Raw genomic sequence first — 21,634 nt, 5'->3', positions numbered from 1 at the left:
TCTCTCTCTCTCTCTCTCTCTCTCTCTCTCCTTCACAAACAATTTACAAAGGTGATGACAGTGACTTCAAAAACAGGCGGGGTGGTGGGATGAGTGGGGGGACAGGGGAGGAGGGCGATCTGAAAAAGCTTATCCCCCCCCCTGCACACCACTGCAACTGACAGGCCTGCGGATGTGTGTGTGGGGTGGGGGGGAATCAAATATTAATTAAAAGGGAGTAAGGATAAATTATTCAACACCTCTCTGAGTTTTGTTTGATTTAATCCTTCGCCTGCAGCCAGCGTTGTTAACCCCTTCCCATATGAAAACGCTCAAGGTGCTTTGCTTACCTCTGGTTTCTGGTTCATTTTTACTGCAACACAAGGGCAGCTGAAACATATTTCCTGTCAAGCGTATTCATTAAAGGCCTGGTTTGTATTGATTATATTAATATATATGTTTGTTTGAGCAATACAGGACACTGAGTGCTCAGACTATTGGGCGATTATATAAAAGGAACAAAAAAGGTAAGAAATTACAATATGCTGGACTTTAGGTTTTATTGTTTGCCTTTGAAATCGAAGCAATGAACAAAGGCTTTGATAATGTGGGACATAAAAAGTGGCATTTTCCTTGCCAGTGTGCAGTGAGCGTGAAGTCATATTTCAGAGCAGCTTTGAATAAACCTCTCTGCCTTTTCTGGGACCTGGGATGTAAAGATTTCCCACAAAAACTTTTGTCCATGATTAATTCATGAGAAAACAGCATGTAAAACAACTCATGTGTGTTTAGTTTTTTTCATTGTTTAGAACAGAAAATTCCCTTTAAACATTTTAAGAACAGCACCGTAGTCAAGAGGTCAGTGTGACAGTCCCACCCCACAAAGCCAAATTCAGTGCTGAGTTAAGACAGGGTGGATCCTGCTGGGCATTGCAAACCCTGCAGTTGGCGTATGTTACAACCCAGGCTGGTGGGTGGTAGGGAGATGGTGGTGAGGGGGGTGGATCTATCTATCTTTGTGTGACTGCACCAGTCACGAGCACCTTGGCAGCTTGTGGTTTTTGGCTGGGGCGAGGGGAGTCTGACAGGTGTTGATAAAGGGATTTTCCTGGAAGAAATAGAAATGCTGCCCACTGTAAAGAGCCCCTGGGGGAGATGGGGGGACACAGGGAACTGGCTGGCTTGCTTCGAAGGCAGCAAAGTGGCATGGAGGCTAATAGCTCTTAGGTAAAGGATTCAATGGGCTCTCTGCAGACTCTGAGAACAACCCTGATTGTAACAGCCCTGCTGCCTTTGTTGCAGAAGGACTGGTCAACAAGACTGGGAGCAGATTGCTACAATAGATGAAAACCAAAAACAATAGTTTGGCTGAGGGAGCGGCACTGTGATGGAGACAAAACTGACCAGCACACTTCCTCCCACACAGCCCAGAGCACAATAGGAACTTCAACCCCTGATTAGTGAGCAGGGAAGGGGACATGGACTGGCAGAACCAGTTCATACAGTGTACTTATATTAAATCACTAATTTTATTCACATCAAATCTGAACAGGAAATAATAAATACATATATAAATAAAATATAAATTTAGTCATTTGTTGTCAGCCATAAAAATCACTGCAATTCAGTGCAAAGCTAATTCCAACTAGGCAAGTGTGGTCCTGAAATAGCCCACCACATGCTTGTGAATATCAGTTTGTTCCAGTGATATACTAGCTAATTTGAACAGTCTGCAGAAGTAGCTCTCTGAAGCTCCGAAAAAGAAAAAACGGTCTGTGGTTTAGAAAATTTCACAAGAAGTGTCTGAATGAACACTACCTGCAGAGAGCATTGCCAGAGGAAGTTGGATGCATGATTATTTATTTATTTATTTATTGCTCTGTCATCCCACAAACATGCCCAGTAGCAGTAGCAGTAGCACTCAGTGGGTCAAGAAGGAAGGAGCTCTTTTATAGTAGCCAGACAAGCAGAAAGTAGTGATTCCCAGGCTGTTTGAGAAGGGTTCTTTCTGCTTCCAAAGTCAGAACAATAAAACATTTTAACAGCCCCCCAACCCCCTCTGCCACCTCCTCCCCCCCTCTCCCCACCCTGCTTCTCCACCCTCCCCCCCCCATTTCCCTGTGCCAAAACAGTGGAGTCTGGGAGAGAAGACAAAGATGATGTCAGCCACAGTGCTGGGCTGAGAAGAGAGCTGTGTATCTGGCTCTCAGTCTGCATGCTCCTCATGCTACATTGCACAGATTCTTTGATGTTTAGGATTCCTGTGTTTGCAGTCAAGTGTGGGTTTGGTTTTTGAAAGACAGGGTACAACAGGAGAGGAAATCAGCATGTTTGCAGACAGAACTATGGAGAAAAGGAAAAACTGAAATTCAGTTTAGCCCAATGACTTAATGATGTTAAAACAGTCACTTGTTTGGTTTGGGAAAAAAAAAAGCACTGAGAAATTCAATAAAGCTTTTTTTTTTTTTTTTTTTTGAGGAGCAGCAGGGGGTGAGGGGGTTAATGCACAACCGTAATCCGACACTGAGCAGCTGCTTCAAGGGTACTGAATAGAAGGTTGCCATGGAGACCAAGGGGTGGGGTGAGGCAGGGGGTGGGGCTGCCTGTGTGAGAGTGTGAAAAACAGGAAGAGAGAGAGAGTGAGTGAGTGAGAGAGAGAGAGCGAGCTAGTCAGAGAGTCACATTGTTTGCTAGTTAGAAAATGGCTGCCATGGAGGCTACCTCAGACATTGTTTGTGAACTACGAAAGAACCGATTCCTTCTCCGTCCCAAAGAAGAGAGGTGGGAGATCCTTAGGGCAGGCAGAACCACCCCCGATCTGAAAGGCCTGCAAAAGGACGGCAACACTGTTCGGCAGTTCCAGAGCTCCTGGTATGATTGCCACAAGTGGATTGCTGGCAGTGCTATGACAAACAAGATCTACTGCTGGCCCTGCCTGCTCTTTACCAAGAAGAAAAGCACCTGGTCAAACGAGGGCTACTGCGACTGGAAGAACCTGTCCAGGGCCGCGTGTGTCCACTCCTCCTCGCGGGAGCACATCCAGAGCGAGATGAGCCTGAGGCGCATGGAGAAGGAGGGAGAGCTGTTGAACACTGTGCCCAGCCAGCCTGACCGCTTCGATGTCCTGCAGTACAACGAAAATGTACGGAAAAACCGCGAGGTGCTGAAGAGAATGACCGACCTCTCAGTCATCTTCTCTCGCCAGAAGCTGGCATTCCACGAACAGGATGACCGAACCAGCCAAGGCAGCTACAGAGAGCTGGTGGATTTTTTCTTCTTGCACAATGACGAGCTGCGGGCTCATTGGCTGACCAATTCTGCGACGTTTGCGGCGCAGTTTGGTGAGATCCAGGACCAACTGACTGAGTGCCTGGCTGACGAGGTCATGCTGCACATCCAGCAGGAGGTCCGGGAAAGCCGCTTCCTCGCTTGCCAGCTGGATGAGCCCGCAGAGGTGTCAGACCCGAGACGGGCATCGCTCATTCTGCGTTTCGTGGACAAGAACGGGGCCACGCAGGAGCGCTTCCTGGGTTTCAAGACCATAAACACCTCCCCCACACCAGAGTCTCTGAAGGAGATGTTGGACTCTGTCCTGAACCCAGAGGATTACAAAAACAAGCTGGTGTCTCAGTCGTATGATGGCGCCATCCTCATGGCCGCTGACTTAGGGGGACTGCCAGCACTGGTGAAGCAGGATGCCCCACAGGCCCTGTTTGTCCACTCCCACTCGCACCGCCTGGATGCCGTGCTGCAGCAGGGGGCACAGCGCATCACAGAAACCAGGTGCTTCTTCGCCACCCTGAAGGGCTTCCCCGAGTTCTTCATCCACTGTGGTCAGAAGAATGCAATGCTGGCAAGGATCGTGGGGAGGAAAATCCCCTTCATGTGCACAGTGCAGTGGGAGAGCCGCAGCAGCGTCCTGCAGCTCCTGGTGGCTGAGAGGGAGAAGCTGTGCGATGTGTACCAGGAGATTGTGGACGGCCCCGGCTGGGACTGCGAGACGCGCCGGCAGGCGTCTGGCTACCTTAACGCTCTGAGAAACTTCCACTTCATCTTCCTCACCTTGACCTACAGCCGCGTGTTCAGCCTCACGGACGTCCTGTGTGGCACCCTGAAGAAGAAGCCAGGCGATGTTAAGTACTGCACCTCCAAGGTCCAAGCTGCAATCCAGAAGATCGAAGAACTGAAACAGGAGGTGCATTTCACAGAGATATTCGACACAGCCTCCGCCTGCTCCTGTGAAAATGGCAGCCCCCAGCCCAAGGTCAAGCGCATTCGGGAAGACGGCTCTCCGGGCAGGGAGGCAGACACCTATGCCCGGCTTTACAAGGAGATCCTGGATGACGCGGTGCAGCAAATCAGTGGCAGGTTTGCAGACGTGAAGGCTCTGGGTTTCCTGGAGTTGGCGGACACCTCCCGATTCCCTGCATTTGGTGTGTTTCCGTCTGAGGCCTTCCAGTCCCTCTCTGAGCTCCATGGCCGCCACTTTGACCTGGATCGCCTCAAGAACGAGCTGGCCGTCGTGTTCAGGGACGAGCAGTTTAAGAAGTGCAGCCCGTGGGAGGTACATTGCGTCATCGTGCAGACACAGCTGGGGGACGTGCTGAAGGAAGTGCAGCGCCTGTTTTGCCTGATCGCCACCATGCCACTGCCTACCCTCAATGCCGAGAGCAGCTTCACAGGCCTCAAGCGCATCAAGGCGTACTTGAGGAGTGCTGCGGAGGTGGGCCATTTCAGCTCCCTGGCCACCATATCCATTGAGTCTGAACTACTTGCATTTCTAGAGAAACAGCCAACCTGGTACAACGACATCATCAAGCGCTTCATATCAAAGAAGAACAGGAACATCCCCCTAGTGTATCAGTAGGATGAACAGGACTTAACACTGCGTTCAACAGCAGCAGTATTCAAGCGGAATTCAAAAATCTACTTTTTCATTTAATTCTTTTCTAAAAAGTATTTTTGATATTACGCCTTTGGGCTTACACAAAAAAAAAAAGTTTGTAGAGATGTTTTTTTAACTTTTGGAATAGGATGAACAATTAAATGTTTGCTACCATACTACATTTTGTTCCTGGTCTCTCATAAAAATACATTTGTTTTGTTTACTGACATTACTCAAGGTGTATCTAACTTTGTAATACTAACTGAATGAATACTTCAATACTAGCATTGAGGACATGGTGTATTTTTATAGATTTTCATTCAGCGTTTCTCGCAGTGTTGTCAAAACCCCTTTAGCACTGAAAATGTGCCTTTTTTGTTGATTTTTATGTGGGTGGAACTGCAGAAAAAAGATAACTGCATCACGCTCTGTGTTCAACATTGGCAAGGCCACAGCAGCTGCAGCTCACTGCGCATCTGAACAGTCCTTCATGAGCCAGAGAAAGCTTGTGCACCCAGATTGAATTTAATGTATATATTTTTTTAATGTACACATTTATTGATAAAAATAAAAAAACTTGGTAATGAACAATTAAAAGGACTGTGAGCCTGTGTTTACGTTTGTTTGTGTGTATACAAGTGTGCGTATGTATGTATTTGCACATGCCAGAGTATGGGTGTATAGGAGTGTCAGTTTCTGCATGTACAAAAGGTGTGTGTGTGTGAGTGGGTGTATATGAGTTTGTGTGTGTATGTGTGTGGGAGTATAAATGTGTGTGCATCAGTGTATGTACGTGCATGAGAGTATATTAGTGTGTGAAAGAATGTGTGTGTGTGTGTGTATGCACAGTGCTCCAGGAGACCCCTGCCTCACCTTTTGCAGGAAGAGGACGATGCGTGTGACCATATCGGACCTCTGCTGCTCCAGAGTGAACAGGGTGCGTGGCGTGCGTACAAACACCTTGGTCTTGCCATACGCAACGTCATGCTCGAATCCACAGCCCTGCAGCAGCTTCTTCACTGCCTCCCGGTCCGACGGCAGGTCGTGGTTGGGCCATGTGAACTCCGAGATCATCTTGTACCTGGGGGATGGGGAGAGGGGGGTCTGAATGGGATCACCTCCCTCAAATCAGGCATAAACACAGCTGAAACTCACTGTGGAGCAGTGGCGATGGGCACAGAGGTGATGGGGGTGAGAGGTTGAAAGACAGGGGGGCTGGGCTATGTGGTCAAGGGAGTAGTTGGCGTGTCAACAAAAGGTCTGAACTAAGAATCTTATGGAGAAGGTAGTGGGCCCTATGTATAATATATATATTCTTTTGGAGGGAAACCATAAAACAAAATAGCACAAACAGCAGTCACAGTTTTCTTTTACTGAATTGCCAAAGTCTTTCATTTTTTGTTGCTACTGGCGTTGTGGTTTCTTGTTTGTAAATCCTTCTTTGCAAAACCAAACACTGACAGTAATACTTTGGGAGTTGAAAAGGATTGCAGACTGGGATTTTTGTCTATCGTGACATCATTACGAATGAGAGCCTGTGACCCACGCATGGGGACACACTGTTTGATCAAAAGCTGGGGCGGGGAAGGGGGGGTATGATAGAGCCGGTGGGTGCTGAGATGAGATCTGCTGAACCATGTGGTCATTTCAGCTCACCTGCCAAGACGGAGGATTTATTTCAAACACAATAGAAATCCCTCGCAGGCTACGTGCATCAATTATATCAACGGCATCCCGGCAAATCACCACCAAAAAAAACACACAACTAGTGCTTCTATCGGAAAAGATCTTCTTATGCAACCCAAATGCTTTAGAGAATCTCATTAAGCCATCTATACTCTGATCTAATGCATCCAACTTCTCTAATCTTTTTCATCAATGTCAAAGCTTTGCAAAAGCATTGTTGGACGTTCGGCGACAGACGCCAATCAGGGACAAGGGATAGTTCTGACGAGTCTTACTTGGCCTCATTTGGATTTTCAAACCGCTCATTTGTAAAACCAGAGAGGAAATGATTACAAAAATAAATTGCATCAAAGTGACACAATCCTCGATCTGAACAACACAGTGCAAACTAAAGAAATATATACATAAATATGGCAAAACACTACTAAGTTTCTTCTGATTGCATAGCAAAGGTTACGGAGCTCAGCCATTTGGCATGTCTCAGATGTGCACTGCTACAGACCGTGAATCCCTCCAGCTGTCCTTACCCCCACGCTTTTGACTGAAAGCGCAGCCTTCTACACAGGTGTCGGTAGCAGGCCCTGTTTGGTGCAACAGGCCAAACCAGATGCCCCTGCTCCCATTTTGTGTTTACCACTAAGTGAAGGGGACTGAGGCAGACATGACCGGATTCTGGGATGGCCAAACCCAACAGGAAGAGGCTTACAATGATTTTGGGAGCAGAGGGCAGGATGGTGGGTGGCTGGGCATGGGATTGTTGGCAGCGGTCAAGAGCGATAAACTGGTAGCAGTTAGTACCTCTGCAGGAAGCGGGGGTATGTCTGTCTGTAGGCGTAGCCGGCACGCCTAACTCGCACGTTTTCCAGCAGCCCCAGGTACTCCACCTGGTGGCGACATCGCTCGTACTCGAAAAGCAGCGGGGACTTCACGTCATTGGGTTTGATGCAGCGTACGTAATAGGGCTCCTGGACAAGAGAGGCAACAACAAGGACAATGTTAGTGGTGGCACCACAGAGGGGAATGTGACCCCCCAACATCAGCAGTTTAATTCAGGTTCAAGCTGACATCATATATTTCTGACAGACTACAGTTTTGCAAACGTAATGCAGCATAAAATTCTTGCTTTGCCTTTTTTGGGAAAGCTGTAGCACAAAGTTAAATCTGTTTTGAATTGTGCTGTACTGTACAGTAAGACAATCTCTCCTTCTTACTCTAGTGCTTTTACCTTCACAATAAGCATACATTTGCCCACTGCATTACAATAATACAACCAACAAAAAAACAAAACAGGTTTCCATCACAGAAACTGAGGAGTGACTGTTTTCTCTTTAGCAGTGGAAATGGGACATCGCACCTTGCATGCCAGATTCTCCACCAATGAGATCATGGAGTTCTTGAAGAGCGTGGCAGCCGTCAGGGGGCGTTTGGTCACCTCAGTGATGCTGAGCTTCCCCTCTGGCCACATGGCCTTCAGGACTGGGTTAGAGCTGAGAGCAAGTCAGAGGCAGACAGAAATGGAGAGAGAAGTAAAGGGAGAGGGAGAGAAAGATGACAAATATTGAATGAGACAGACAGAGAAATGATGAACACATGAGAGGGAGAGAGATGCAGAGTTAGAAAGAGAGACAGAGAAAGAATGAGAGCCACAGAAATGAGACAGAGGAAGTATTTGAGAGTGCAACATGGATAGAAAGGGATAGGAGGAGGGAATCAGATAGATGTGGGAGAGAGAGAGAGAAGGTGAGAGGTGGAGAGACAATTTGAGGGAAGGAGAGAGAGATGAGACAGAGATGGAGTAAGAGATAACTTACTTTGTGTTCTTCACACAAATGACTGTACCCCCTCCAAGTATGACAAACTGCAAACTAAATTACTTTAAATGTCATTTAAGTAAAGCACATTCCCAAATGCTCTTTAACGGCTTACAAAAGGCTTATTTTTCTCCACACTGGGATATTAATTTTGCTCCACTAATAATTGACAAGCATTACACAGCTGCTAATGTTACAGGACTCAAACACAACGGCTGCAAATGGGGTTTGATTGTTTTTCTGTGGCACATTAATATCTTTCCAGAGAGAAAAGTAGCTTTCAATCAACACTAGGCAGGTTGTGCTTACCTAAAGATTAAGAAAGGAAAAAAAAAAAAAAAAAAAAAAATCAGTCTTCTCTTGAAAGGTGCGTGTGTGTATGTGTGTGTATATAGAGAGCAACAGTGAAACTTCTTTAGCAGAGAAGAGATTTTGGCTGTGCATCTATGCCAGTGAGAGTGTAGCATTTGTTCAGGTATATGCAATTTAGACTTGGGTTTGTGGGTCTAATTAAATAATTCTTGGAGGCCTGCCATTGAAATCCTGAATCATCAGGTTGTGAATGGTGATTGGGTGGGAGATGTTAAAGAGATTTAGTCATTACCACCAACAAAAAAGATGATACAATGTTTGAATCAGCTGGACAGACTGTGAGTAATGAAAGAATAAATCAAGGTTTCATAATGGACACATTCCTCATCCCTACCTATTGTAGAGAAGGCGTTTGAAGTCCTGGAACAGTGTGTCCTTATTCTTGTCAATGAACCCCAACACAGAGTACCTATGCAGAAAACAAAAACACACACAAACACAAACACACACATCAGAGCAAATTTCACATGGTCTGGCTTCTTCTCTGAACAGAACTGAGAGAGTGACTGAAATAAATGACAAGATCCATTGTAAACCAAAGCCCTACCGATTACACAACATCACGCTAATTCTATGAGCTAGGCTTTGTGATGCATCTTTCTGGATTCATAGGGGAATTCTAAAGCCAAAGAACTTCACTGACAGAACACACTCTACATTTCATCAAGACATGAAGGAAAGGAGGACTATAACAGGACAGGGATTGTCACAAAACAGACAATCCATTCAATAAACTTGACTAGTGGGGATCTTCAGCACAGCCAATCCCTTCATTGTACAATAAATTTAATTCTCAACAGTAAATCGGTTGAGGTTCCAGGCTCCTGAAATGCAATGAATGGAGAAAAATGTGCCTACCTCTACTTTGTTGTGCGATTAACTATGTGAAGAAAAACTAAATAAGGGGCTATATTAAGCTGCAGTGCTTTTGCTGAGGTTGAGGACTTACACCACAGTGCCGGCGTAGTGTTGAATACGGAAATCACGGTTGAACTCCAGGCTCTTGTCAGTGGGAAGAAGCTGGGAAAAGAGAGCAGTGGAGAGCACAGGGTTAGCGGACTGGACGACAGAAGTAGGTGGATGCTTGTTGATGTAGCTCAGTATGAATGTCGAGCGAGACGAGAGGCTTCCGTTTTGGGGAATATGTAAGCCAACACTAACCCTGATGTTAATTATGGGAATTGGTTTGTTAATATGGATTAGGCTCTGACTCTGGCTCACCATGACCCTTTACTGGACGAACAAGTGAGGGTAATGGGACTGATGCAAGTCATTACATTTGGGGTGTTGTCGACTATTGAATTCGTCAATATGACCCAATACTTGTTACCATAGTCGACTACAGGTTGACTTCAGGTTCCTGACTGCATTCAGACTGTGGTTCAGGTCTGACCTGGAATATTCCTTTTCAACGGTGATGTCCACTGGCTGGGTTTGTGCCATTTTAGTTTCTTCAGCTGTTGCTGTGGGCTGTGGTCAGTCAATGCCTAAACAGAGCTAAAGTCTGGTGCACAATTTAACAGTTTGTCCAGAAAGCTGTGTGTGACTGTAAGATCTTTACTTAATTTAACTTCACCGCTGTCACAGAAAAACAACAAAACAAACACGCAAGAACACCACAATATAATACAGAATACTGATTGTTCACCCATACTGAAAAAATACCAAAAAAAATGTGATTTCACAATCACTGCTTAAGACCTACACACATTTTTCTACACACTCCTATGTTGTATGTATTCAGGTATGGTGCGGTGTGCATCTGCGTGTCTGTGTATCTGCGTGAGCAGCGTGCCGTGTTCATATCGGCATGCGTCCATGTGTGTCAGCGGATATAAACTGGCCTGCGGAGCTCCTCTATGGAATAAAGCGACTGAGTGGCGTTTCTTCCCAGTTATATAAGAAGTCTGCCATTCATAAAATATAACACTGGATTCACACAGAGAGACAGCCACTCATTATTTTGAAAGGCAGTGCAGGGGCAAGTACGCACAGGAGACGATGGCAAGAAAATACAGATTACAGGCAGGTGGAAAGTCTACATTTTATTTTGCTGATCCGTTACCAACCACCTTGTTCAGAGAAGCGATCGCTGCCTCTTCAGTGTTTACGGTTATGAAGATATTTCTTGCACAGGTACTTTGCCCTCTTTGCCAAAGTATCCCATTACAAGGTGGCCTGTTTCAAGCCACACTAAAAAGACTCCCCCCCCATTCTTTGCTGAGCTACACAGCCTAATTGAGATGGTTCACTGCAAAAGACCTGGATGTTTTTGACTGCTGTAGTCAATGGGAGCGATTTCTTGTGAAAAGCTGATGCTCTGCGGCAGGATCCTCGAAGGCCATAGCCCTGCCGATCTCCACTCCACCTGAACCCTAAATTAGTTCACTGAACCAATTATGCACTGGCACCAAAGCAATTTAACCATTTTCCCAGGAGGCGACAAGTGAGAGACCTCGAGAGGTCTTTGCCGAAACAAGGCCCGTCTGCCCAGCTGGGTCCCCGTCCTAACCAGCGGCCCGAGACGCAATCTATCACTGGGCCACATTCCTGCCAGCCGGGGGCGGGGGAATCTGATGAGCTCTCCTTTTGTCCTTGGCTTAATGGAGACAATTGTGATGAGATGACTGGGGGGAGGGGATGGCTACTCTCTGTGATTATGCCACTGTTAATGACAATATCCCCAAAGCGGGCAGCATAGATGACTGGGGTCAAGAGCAACTTCATGGTTGTTAATGTATTTACTCCTCACCAATTGCCCTTTGTCACTGAGCCCTTCTGCATAAGCTGAACTCCAATTCAACATTGCTGCTGCATTAACTATTTATAGAGGTATATCTATTATAACTATACGCAGATGAATGTATATATGTATGCACACGCAGAACAACACATGGGTGTGTACAGGATTGTGTGCAAAGTTTTACATTGCCCTAAAGACGGACACTGATAGTGAGTGCATTGGCGTGTTGTCGCTGTGGAATAAACCGCAGCGCTCCACGTAAACCAGGCCTAAGGATAGGAATTGATTGGCCTTATCTGGTTCAGAGAACTGCCTTCCCAATGCCTGCATGAACTCAGGCCCTGTACTCAGTGTCTCTCACAGCTGGATCCAGCCGACACCAGGCCTGTTTTGATGCCATGCAGACTCAGGTAGCACGTGTCTCCCGCGGAGGAGGCGTCTTCTTCCAATGCATCGGAAAGGGGGGAGGAAGAAATACAGGAATCCACCTGGTGTTGAGTGTGTGTGTGTGTGTGTGTGTGTGTGTGTGGGGGGGTGCGGGTTATGGAGGGTCTCAATTACTTTGATTCAGAGCTAGATGTCTGACAAAGCCCCTCCCTGGCAGACGTACAAGTTCAAACCAGGAATCAAATTAAAGAAAATAAACCTAAAATAGGACACATGCTGTTCAAATCAGATCAGCACAAAGAGGCAGCCTGCCCCCCAACACCCCCCCCCACTAGCCGCCAACTCCACCCCCATTCCCCCAGGAAACACAGTGAGATGATGAGGCAGTGAAGCAGTTGTCAGAGAAGTGTGCTGTATTGACACACACACACTCATCCACCTGCACAAACGCACAACAATATACAGAAATGCATGCAAACACAGAGACACATTCGCATATCAAATTATTGAACAGTTCACAGACCAAAAGAAACCTGTAAAGACAGAAACATACAGCTCACAACCTGTCCACACACAAGGCTCTGAGCCTATTTAATATACATGTATGAATGTAAGCAGGGATATTTCCTCATAAAGATTCATAACTTAGTTAGCAAACAATCCCCGCCTGCAGGCAACTGCTGGGAATTAGACATTATGTAAATCAAGCATCTCATCTGAGTGACACCACCGTTATAACTGTGTCTCTGAATCGCTGCTGGCTGCTTGTGTCTTTTAAACCGGTAACAATTTATACACATTTGATGAATGACTAAAATAAATCTGATCTGTTAAGCAGCGGAGAGCTCAGGTGGTCCTGGCAACCGCAGACTAAGGGGGTCCTTTGTCCAGTAAAGTGTAAATATGCATTGTGATTGTATTGTATTGCATTGCCGCTGGCATCCCTGTAGCTCTCTCTGAAGTGATTACATCAGGTCAGCCTAGCCAGGCTGTGCTAGGACACAAAACTAACTGGACAACAGAGCAACGCTATGCCCACCTCTCCCGCTTCCATGCGAGCCTCCACGGGCAACACAGTCACCTCCCAATGCTGAAGTTTTACACGGCTGACTGAAGGACTAATCAAGAGAAGGGGCAGAGGCTTGAAGGGGAACGCTGCAGGTGAGAGTCAAGGGAAGAGAGATCCCAGGCAGAAACGTGGAGCCGTATTCCAATCAATACTGTTTTATGCATCAGTGTTTCCCAGCAGGACTCAACCTTCTTCTGCACAGGATTTACTCAAATTTTCTTTAAAACAAAGAGCCAGAAGCATCAATGCAGTTTTTATATATTATATATATATATATATTATATATATATATATATATATATATATATATATATATATATATATATATATATACACACATACATACACACTCACCTAAAGGATTATTAGGAACACCATACTAATACTGTGTTTGACCCCCTTTCGCCTTCAGAACTGCCTTAATTCTACGTGGCATTGATTCAACAAGGTGCTGAAAGCATTCTTTAGAAATGTTGGCCCATATTGATAGGATAGCATCTTGCAGTTGATGGAGATTTGTGGGATGCACATCCAGGGCACGAAGCTCCCGTTCCACCACATCCCAAAGATGCTCTATTGGGTTGACATCTGGTGACTGTGGGGGCCAGTTTAGTACAGTGAACTCATTGTCATGTTCAAGAAAACAATTTGAAATGATTCGACCTTTGTGACATGGTGCATTATCCTGCTGGAAGTAGCCATCAGAGGATGGGTACATGGTGGTCATAAAGGGATGGACATGGTCAGAAACAATGCTCAGGTAGGCCGTGGCATTTAAACGATGCCCAATTGGCACTAAGGGGCCTAAAGTGTGCCAAGAAAACATCCCCCACACCATTACACCACCACCACCAGCCTGCACAGTGGTAACAAGGCATGATGGATCCATGTTCTCATTCTGTTTACGCCAAATTCTGACTCTACCATCTGAATGTCTCAACAGAAATCGAGACTCATCAGACCAGGCAACATTTTTCCAGTCTTCAACTGTCCAGTTTTGGTGAGCTTGTGCAAATTGTAGCCTCTTTTTCCTATTTGTAGTGGAGATGAGTGGTACCCGGTGGGGTCTTCTGCTGTTGTAGCCCATCCGCCTCAAGGTTGTACGTGTTGTGGCTTCACAAATGCTTTGCTGCATACCTCGGTTGTAACGAGTGGTTATTTCAGTCAAAGTTGCTCTTCTATCAGCTTGAATCAGTCGGCCCATTCTCCTCTGACCTCTAGCATCAACAAGGCATTTTCGCCCACAGGACTGCCGCGTACAGGATGTTTTTCCCTTTTCACACCATTCTTTGTAAACCCTAGAAATGGTTGTGCGTGAAAATCCCAGTAACTGAGCAGATTGTGAAATACTCAGACCGGCCCGTCTGGCACCAACAACCATGCCACGCTCAAAATTGCTTAAATCACCTTTCTTTCCCATTCAGACATTCAGTTTGGAGTTCAGGAGATTGTCTTGACCAGGACCACACCCCTAAATGCATTGAAGCAACTGCCATGTGATTGGTTGGTTAGATAATTGCATTAATGAGAAATTGAACAGGTGCTCTTAATAATCCTTTAGGTGAGTGTATATACACACACACACACACACATACACACATTTAGTATTTTGTGTTGATCCCTATATACACACACCGCTCCGGTTTCCTCCATGACATGCTGCCTAGGTTGATTGGGTGCTGGAAATTTCCCTGTATTTGTGCAAGTGTGGTGGTGTGTACATGATGTGTGTGTGTGTGTGTAACTCTGAGATGGACTGGCATCCCATCCAGGCTGTACCCTGCCCTGTTCCCAGTGTCTGCTGGGTTAGACTCCAGCTCAGACCGGCTCTGGCTCAGACTAAAAAAAAAATCAGACGTGACAAGTGATTCGTTTTGAAATTCCATGTCAGCAAATAATTAAAGCTCGCAGTGCAAGCGCAAGACATCTGGAGAGATCAAAGTCTCTTAAAGAAGTTGTTTAAGCAGCAGAATTGGAGTTTTGAGTGTCAAGGTAGATTATCGCAGCCTGCGAATCGCAGTTTGCCGAGGATTCAGATCTTTGATCAAATCCCCCTACAGCGCTCTGTTAACTGATCTTGACAGAGAGACGAATGAAGCCCTGCCAGTAATCGGTTAATAAATAAACCACACCGCTTCTGCATATCCATAGCACCCAGCACCGAGCACATTTCCCAACATGAGTCAGACTGCTATAACGATCGCCAAGCTTAAACCAACAGTGTGAGGACAGGAGATCCGGGACTGTGTTTGCCGAGGTCTCAAAAGCTTTGTTTTATTATTATTATTATTATTTTGTAAATCGGAATGAATCTCACTTTCAAGATCAGAAAGCACAGCACGAAAGAGCCCTGACTTAAGTCTTTTAGTGACCATCTGGATTCAGTACAGGATCAGGTGAACAAACCCCAGCCTCCGTTAACTGAACAATCATGCAGACTAAAACTTTTACAGGGGCCGCAGCAATTGCTAAAACCAACATAGCACTACAGCCAACAGGCTTGACCTGGCAGTGAGATTTAACTTTACAAGAAGCCAAGTTTATATATTTCAGGGGGATCGATTTTTCACTTTTCGGAGGCTAGAGCGTTAAGTGGTCGTATTTCTCACTATAATAGATGTTATAGCAGTGGGTTCCCACTAGCTGTGTTTCTCCTGCAACACTCTGTTATCAAAGATATCTCTCATGATAAAACATCAAAACAGACTGCAGGAACGTCAGATTAGACTATTTCTGCTGTGTGGTATCCTGCTGTGAGTTTTCTCCACAGTATTTTCTGACAATCCAAGCCTGGGGTGGTGGGGGGGGGGGGTCAATTAATAGCATAAATCCACCAAAGCTTCATATTCCCCAGGGCTTAACCCGAACAGGCCTCTGCTTACAGCACAGACAGGGTCTTGTACTCCAGACCAATTAGCATTTCTTTACTGGTTGGAAATAAAAAACTATATTAAGAAATGGGCAACCCAGAATGTAAACCAAAAAAATACTTACAATGTGCAATAACACATTTAATTGCAACAGCTCACAGAGCTGTTGAACAACTGTCTGTTGGTTTTCAGTTTGAGCTCAAAAGTTAACAAACCCTGCAAGTGGCAGCTTTCCTAAAACTTCCATTCCACCCACTCAATGTATTTATTTATTTTATTTAAAACTGACACGCTTTACTTTCACAGAAATCGGCTTTCGCAAAGGCCTTCCCCAACCGTGATCTGTGCCGGCTCCCAAATTCATGATGACAGAGAGAATGAACAGTGGGAGTGCAGACCAAAGGAAATGTTAGTGAAATAACAGGAGAAAATAAAAATAAAAAAGAAGAAAAGACTGATGTTCTCCTCTAGGGGGAGAGGAATAACATCAGGGCTAGAAGAAGGGGGTAGGGAGGGGGGGGGAGAGAGAGAGAGAGAGAGAGAGACAGGTGAGTGGAGCTGACAGTCTGACAGAGTATAAGGCAGAGTGGCACCCCGGCTGCCTCTGAAATCCTGATCTGAACAAACAGCCCCGATCACACATCAGTCAAGACAGCCTGCAGGAAAACCTGATTAGCACTACATGCTCCAGAAGCTAGGAAAATCCTTCTCTGTTCGCCTGTCTTTACCGAAATCGTACGTATTCATATTTAATGCACTAGTTTACCATACGAACAGATACACATCACACATACAGAGCATTTCACTGACATGTAAACTCGCTCCGTAAACATACGCTAAACATTCACGTGCTTGCTATAATAATTCACACATAATAATATATTTAATAATAATTCATTTTATGTGCGTGTTATCCCACCAAGCAGTCATCTGCACCACGGGTTTGGGAGACTCTCAATTCCTTGGGCTTAATAGGCCTCTTCAAACAGCAACTGAAGACCGAAGAGCATGTTAATGGATGCTAATGAAGTCAGTTGTTATTTCAATTCAACAGCCCAGAGCTCGGACAAAATGGGATGGAGATTACGGATATCTTTCAATGGCACATAATTGGACAGCAGATGCAGCACAGTATAAACCCCGTATGAATTATATGAAAGTGATACATCTTTGTATTAAAATTGACAGCTGGGGTGACATGGAGATGCCCCCTGTGGATCATGACGGAGTTTTCCACTGAGGATTTATGATCCTATATAAAAGTCAGGCCGAACAATCCAAATACCTGTAATTTTTGGAAAGGCACCCCGATATAATTCAGTACACACACCGTGATTTGTGAATTAGCTGATCCTCTGTTCCTCTGATAGCTTCACACCCTATATAGAAAATTAAGTTTCTTTGCTAGAGATGGGCTCAATCAAATATTAACTGTAGCTGTTCTGTGTATTTACCAAAACTGCATTGGGGATAAGATATTGTTTTGCCCTCCAGAATTAGATGTATATAATGTATGGATTATTTTGGATATTGTAAATCATTCTTGTTTAAAACATTGATAATGTCATAATAAACAAAGGAAAACGACAACTGAGACTCTGGCTAGATGTGAAGCAATAAGCGTAATATTGAAACACCTCTATATATGTGGTGGCGAAACAGAATAAGGGTCTATTACAGTAGGGCTGTTAATGAAAACCATGGCTGTGAGGAAGATTATTAACATAGCTCGACAGGAGGCATCGCAGAGATCTGACACAAAGTAAACGCACCAATTAATTACCAGACTCAGGTGAACGCTTCATATACTGCAGTGTCAGTGTTCCCACCATGTGCTCATCTGATAAAACTATTCATACACAAGTACGATACAGAGACACTGCATCACTGTATCACTGCAATATTCAGCTGAAGTGCATTTGGCAGGTGGAATTAGGGAGTGTTGTCTCCTCACATATTGACCCCATTGATTTTTTTTTCGTTTGTCCCCCGCACTTTTTTTGGAATGGTGTCAGAGAACAGAATAAATAATACAGAGCCCGGAGAGCAGGTTCAGATGAAACTCTGCGTCATGTTTGTGTAACAACCAATCTGAATATGGGGCGTCCTGATTGAAGTTAAAACTAGGTCTGTGATGTGTAACTCGTCTGCCTGTCAAGCACAATGACATGACTAGTATGAACACTCCCATTGGCTGCCAGTGACATCAACGCCCTAAGCAGAAGAGCGGGATTTCACTGACACGTGGTGCCCCCATGTGGGCGCTGACAGATCCTGCAGCTGCTGGAATATGGTCTGCAAAATGCCTATGCAGAACAAGCCGTTTACATTACACTGAGCGGTGCGCGGGAGTTCGCCACAAGCTTGTGCACAAAACTGTGTCACCATGGCTTCAGCATTACTGTCCCTTCAGTGCAATGGACTACAGACCAATCCTCCTCATCGCCAACATGACAGAAATACGATCACATATTGCAAAAGCATTCATGGGGGCGAATTTGCATGGATAGGTATGTGGTGCTAAAGTAACATCTTGGCAGTTCAGATTCAACTACCTGCAGGTCAACTGAAAAACTGCGAAGGAGCCGAATGGTCACGGAAGGGAGTTATTTCCCCCAGAGACTCTGATTCACTTTTGGCATGTGTTGGCATTTGTTTTCCTTGCAGTTCGACCACTTTAAGGCAGGGACAGGAGGTAGTCCTCACCTTGCGGCTGGTGAAGTGGGCATGTTTGGCCAGCTTGCCGTTGAGTGCCTGCAGGAACATCTCGTCGGTCACCTTGCCCACGTTCATGCAGGCCTCGTCCAGCACGGAGAAGATGCCCTTGTGCTGCTGCTCTACCAGGTCCACAATTATCTGGTTGTTGAAGTAATCGATCTGGAAGAGGGACGAGAGGGTCAGAGCCTGGCAAGACCCATGGCCTCACGCCCGTCTCCTTGTGACCACTGGCAGGACAGGACATCCCAGTCCCTATGGGTTAGGTTGTGAGTCTGGTGGGGCTCCAGTATAGAGTTAAGCTTCAAAAAAGGAGTGTGTGTCTATCTGTGGTCAGTATGTGGAAAGGTGAGCCGGTCTCTCTGGGGTTAGAGTGCGGAGAGGTGTGTCTGATCCCTCAGGTATCAGTGTGTGCAGTGGGGAGTCGGACTGAGACAGGGCACGGCGTGGCGCTCACATGCTGCCAGGGGATACCCTCTCGCTGGTACTCCTCCTGCTCCTGCCTGAGCACCAACTGGATGAAGAGCTGCTGCAGCTTCTCATTACAGTAATTGATGCAGAACTGTTCGAAGCTGTGGGGAGAGAGGGAGTATCTTTACTACTACTTCAATCAATTATTTTTCTTTATTTGGATTTCACAAATCGAGCCACAGATTCACCTCAAATGGGATTATACTAAATGAACAAGGAGAACACGTTCTCCACCAGCTCCATACGGTTCCCTGTTGTAATCATATAGTGTCCTGTTACAGAGTGGCGTACGTGAAGTGTATTCTGTACACTGGAGTACCAAAAAACCTCAACCCCTCACCTGTTGTTCTCGAAGATCTCAAACCCGTAGATATCCAGCACACCGATCACCGTGTTCTTGCCGTGAACTTTGGCGTCGTAATTCTTCACCTCAATGACATCGTTGATCCTTCCCACAATCCAGCAGAAGAGACGCTCGTAAATGGCCTTCAGAAGAACAAATCATCAGAATTGTTTTCGTTTTCTGGGGGTTATATCTACACAGTTAGACAAGACAGATTAAACTAAAACAATACTGCATAATAAACACTGAAGTTGATCAGTAGAATGTGTATAAGTGCTAGTAAAATATATAAATAAATAAATACATACAATTTAAGAAGTAAGACTCTGATCAGATTCTGAATTTGATCAGAATCCCAAGCAGCACACCTGGGAAACCTGTGGATTTTAACTGTCAATAGTGTAGCGAACAGGTCAGATTCAACCATGCCTGCATATAGTGTACGACTCAGATAGAAGAATGCAAAAACGGTTGTAAGGGGCACAGCATGCAGAATGACAGTTAGTGTGGGCCCTCAGTGGCTACCTTGGCCAAGGCGTCGCGGCCGTAGCTGGCCTCTTGTGCAGTGTGCTGTTTGTCGATGATGTCACGGCCGGTGGCCACAGTGCGGTAGAGCAGGGCCTTCTCCACGTTCTCCTGCTTGGTGGCCAGCAGGTCGCCCAGCACAGACACAAGCTTGCTGTTCTCGATCAGCGTCACGTCCCCGTCGCTGCCGAACTTCATGTTGCCCTGAGAGCGAGACCAGGAGACGCCGGACGGAAGGAGTGGAGAGAAACTAAACGTTAAAATGGTAACAAGCATCTCGAGCTACAGCAGCGAACAGATGAACGGGGGGCATTTTTCTTTCAGCCGACACAACAATCATGTTCTGCATGGGTGTGAGTTTCATTTCATTAATTCTTTTTCCACATTAATCGACACATTACACAAACGAGCGTTAATAATTAACACGTGCTTAGGGCATGAATATGAGAACATGGGTCATTATTTTTAATTGTGTTAAGATGGGGGACGACTCTCTTTCATCTGTTCGTTTTTCACCATGGCTGCTGGCTTGGTACACAGCAGATTCAAATACTTTCCTGCAATTATTCTCTTCCCTGATATCTTTAAAAGCTCAATAAAACCTCAAAATAAAAAATAATAACACTGAGTTAACGTTCAAAGAAAGGAGATCTCGGGTGGGGGGTCAAAACGCGATGTGTGTGGCTGTTTAGAGGGAACACAACACTGAATAGACAAAAAAAAAAACTAAGAAAAACACATCGACGCAGACAGACAGTGATGGAAGACAGCTGTTAGATGTCACACTCGAAAGGACGCGAGACACAGCAGCGGTTATTAAAAGGGATGCAGACCAGGGGGATGAAACAGCCGGGAAGAAGGACGAGACTGACAAGACCCCGAGACTGACAGGCAGACAGGAGAGTGGGGGACCAGGCGGAGAGGGAACGGTACTGACCAGGTGTAGAATGGTGGCCAGGATCTTGTAGACAGTTTGGAGCTCCTCGGAGGTGAAGCCGATCACCTTCATGGCATCGGCCACAGCCTTGAAGTCAGCGCTATCATTGATGGATGACTGTGGGGAGACAGGGAGAGGCAACCTGGTAAGCAGCGAGGGAGGAACTTCTACAGGGGAACTCAAACAGAAGCTTTGCTGGCCAGTAGGCATTGTTTTCTCACAAACACTGTATAGAAGTCAGCCTTAGGCACTAGTGTCTATGTCAAGCCCCATGTGACATGCGAGGACTAGCTGGACATTTCACTTTTCTGCTTGGTGTTGTGTCACGGTTGCATCGTCTGTCTGGTCTGTGTGTTTAAACATTGCAAGTCTAGTGCTGCGGGAACAACGCCACTGAGAATTCTTTCCATTGCCGAAATAATGAAGAGTTAATTTGCATGGGGTGTAAATAAGAGCCAGTCCAAGTGCCTGTGGTTTAATCCAGGAATGTCGGTCTGTCCCATGACATCACTGTGCGTTTTGATCTTTTCCTCTTTATTTTTTATTTCTTTGCCTACTCATTAAAAATTGCAGCGAGGTGTAAAGTCAGTAGCTAACCACTTATTGTTCCATGCTACCCATCACATTACATAAATACTCCTCATGAAAAGTTTTTTGACCTACAGTACCTAGAGAAACACACTCTAGACTCCACGGTCATTAGTTTTAATCAGATGCAAGAACAGCACACAAACAAGATCTGTCTCAATATACAATTTAACAGGGATGGATTTTTTTAGTTTTCATACTGACGTGCAAAATCTAATCTGAGAAGCAAAATGTTTTGAAATGTACTTTTAAA

General features: G+C 45.5%; 1 protein-coding gene across 1 annotated transcript in view; it reads right to left on the bottom strand.

Moving 5' to 3' along the window:
* myo1d (myosin 1D) overlaps positions 1–21,634 on the bottom strand; it is a 68,604-nt gene that overhangs the window by 28,911 nt on the left and 18,059 nt on the right. The window contains exons 7-16 of the mRNA XM_066698685.1: positions 20,794–20,910; positions 19,857–20,060; positions 19,329–19,474; positions 18,975–19,089; positions 18,509–18,679; positions 9,683–9,753; positions 9,068–9,142; positions 7,905–8,037; positions 7,349–7,515; positions 5,738–5,945 (exon numbers count right to left, since the gene is read on the bottom strand). Coding sequence (XP_066554782.1) covers positions 5,738–5,945; positions 7,349–7,515; positions 7,905–8,037; positions 9,068–9,142; positions 9,683–9,753; positions 18,509–18,679; positions 18,975–19,089; positions 19,329–19,474; positions 19,857–20,060; positions 20,794–20,910 — 1,407 coding nt within the window. The remainder of the gene's footprint in view (positions 1–5,737; positions 5,946–7,348; positions 7,516–7,904; positions 8,038–9,067; positions 9,143–9,682; positions 9,754–18,508; positions 18,680–18,974; positions 19,090–19,328; positions 19,475–19,856; positions 20,061–20,793; positions 20,911–21,634) is intronic.

The sequence above is a fragment of the Amia ocellicauda genome, chromosome 3 (assembly GCF_036373705.1).
Source record: "Amia ocellicauda isolate fAmiCal2 chromosome 3, fAmiCal2.hap1, whole genome shotgun sequence".
NCBI lineage: Eukaryota > Metazoa > Chordata > Actinopteri > Amiiformes > Amiidae > Amia > Amia ocellicauda.
The sequence above is the reverse complement of the archived record's forward strand: the minus strand, read 5'-3'. Positions and strand labels throughout refer to the sequence as shown.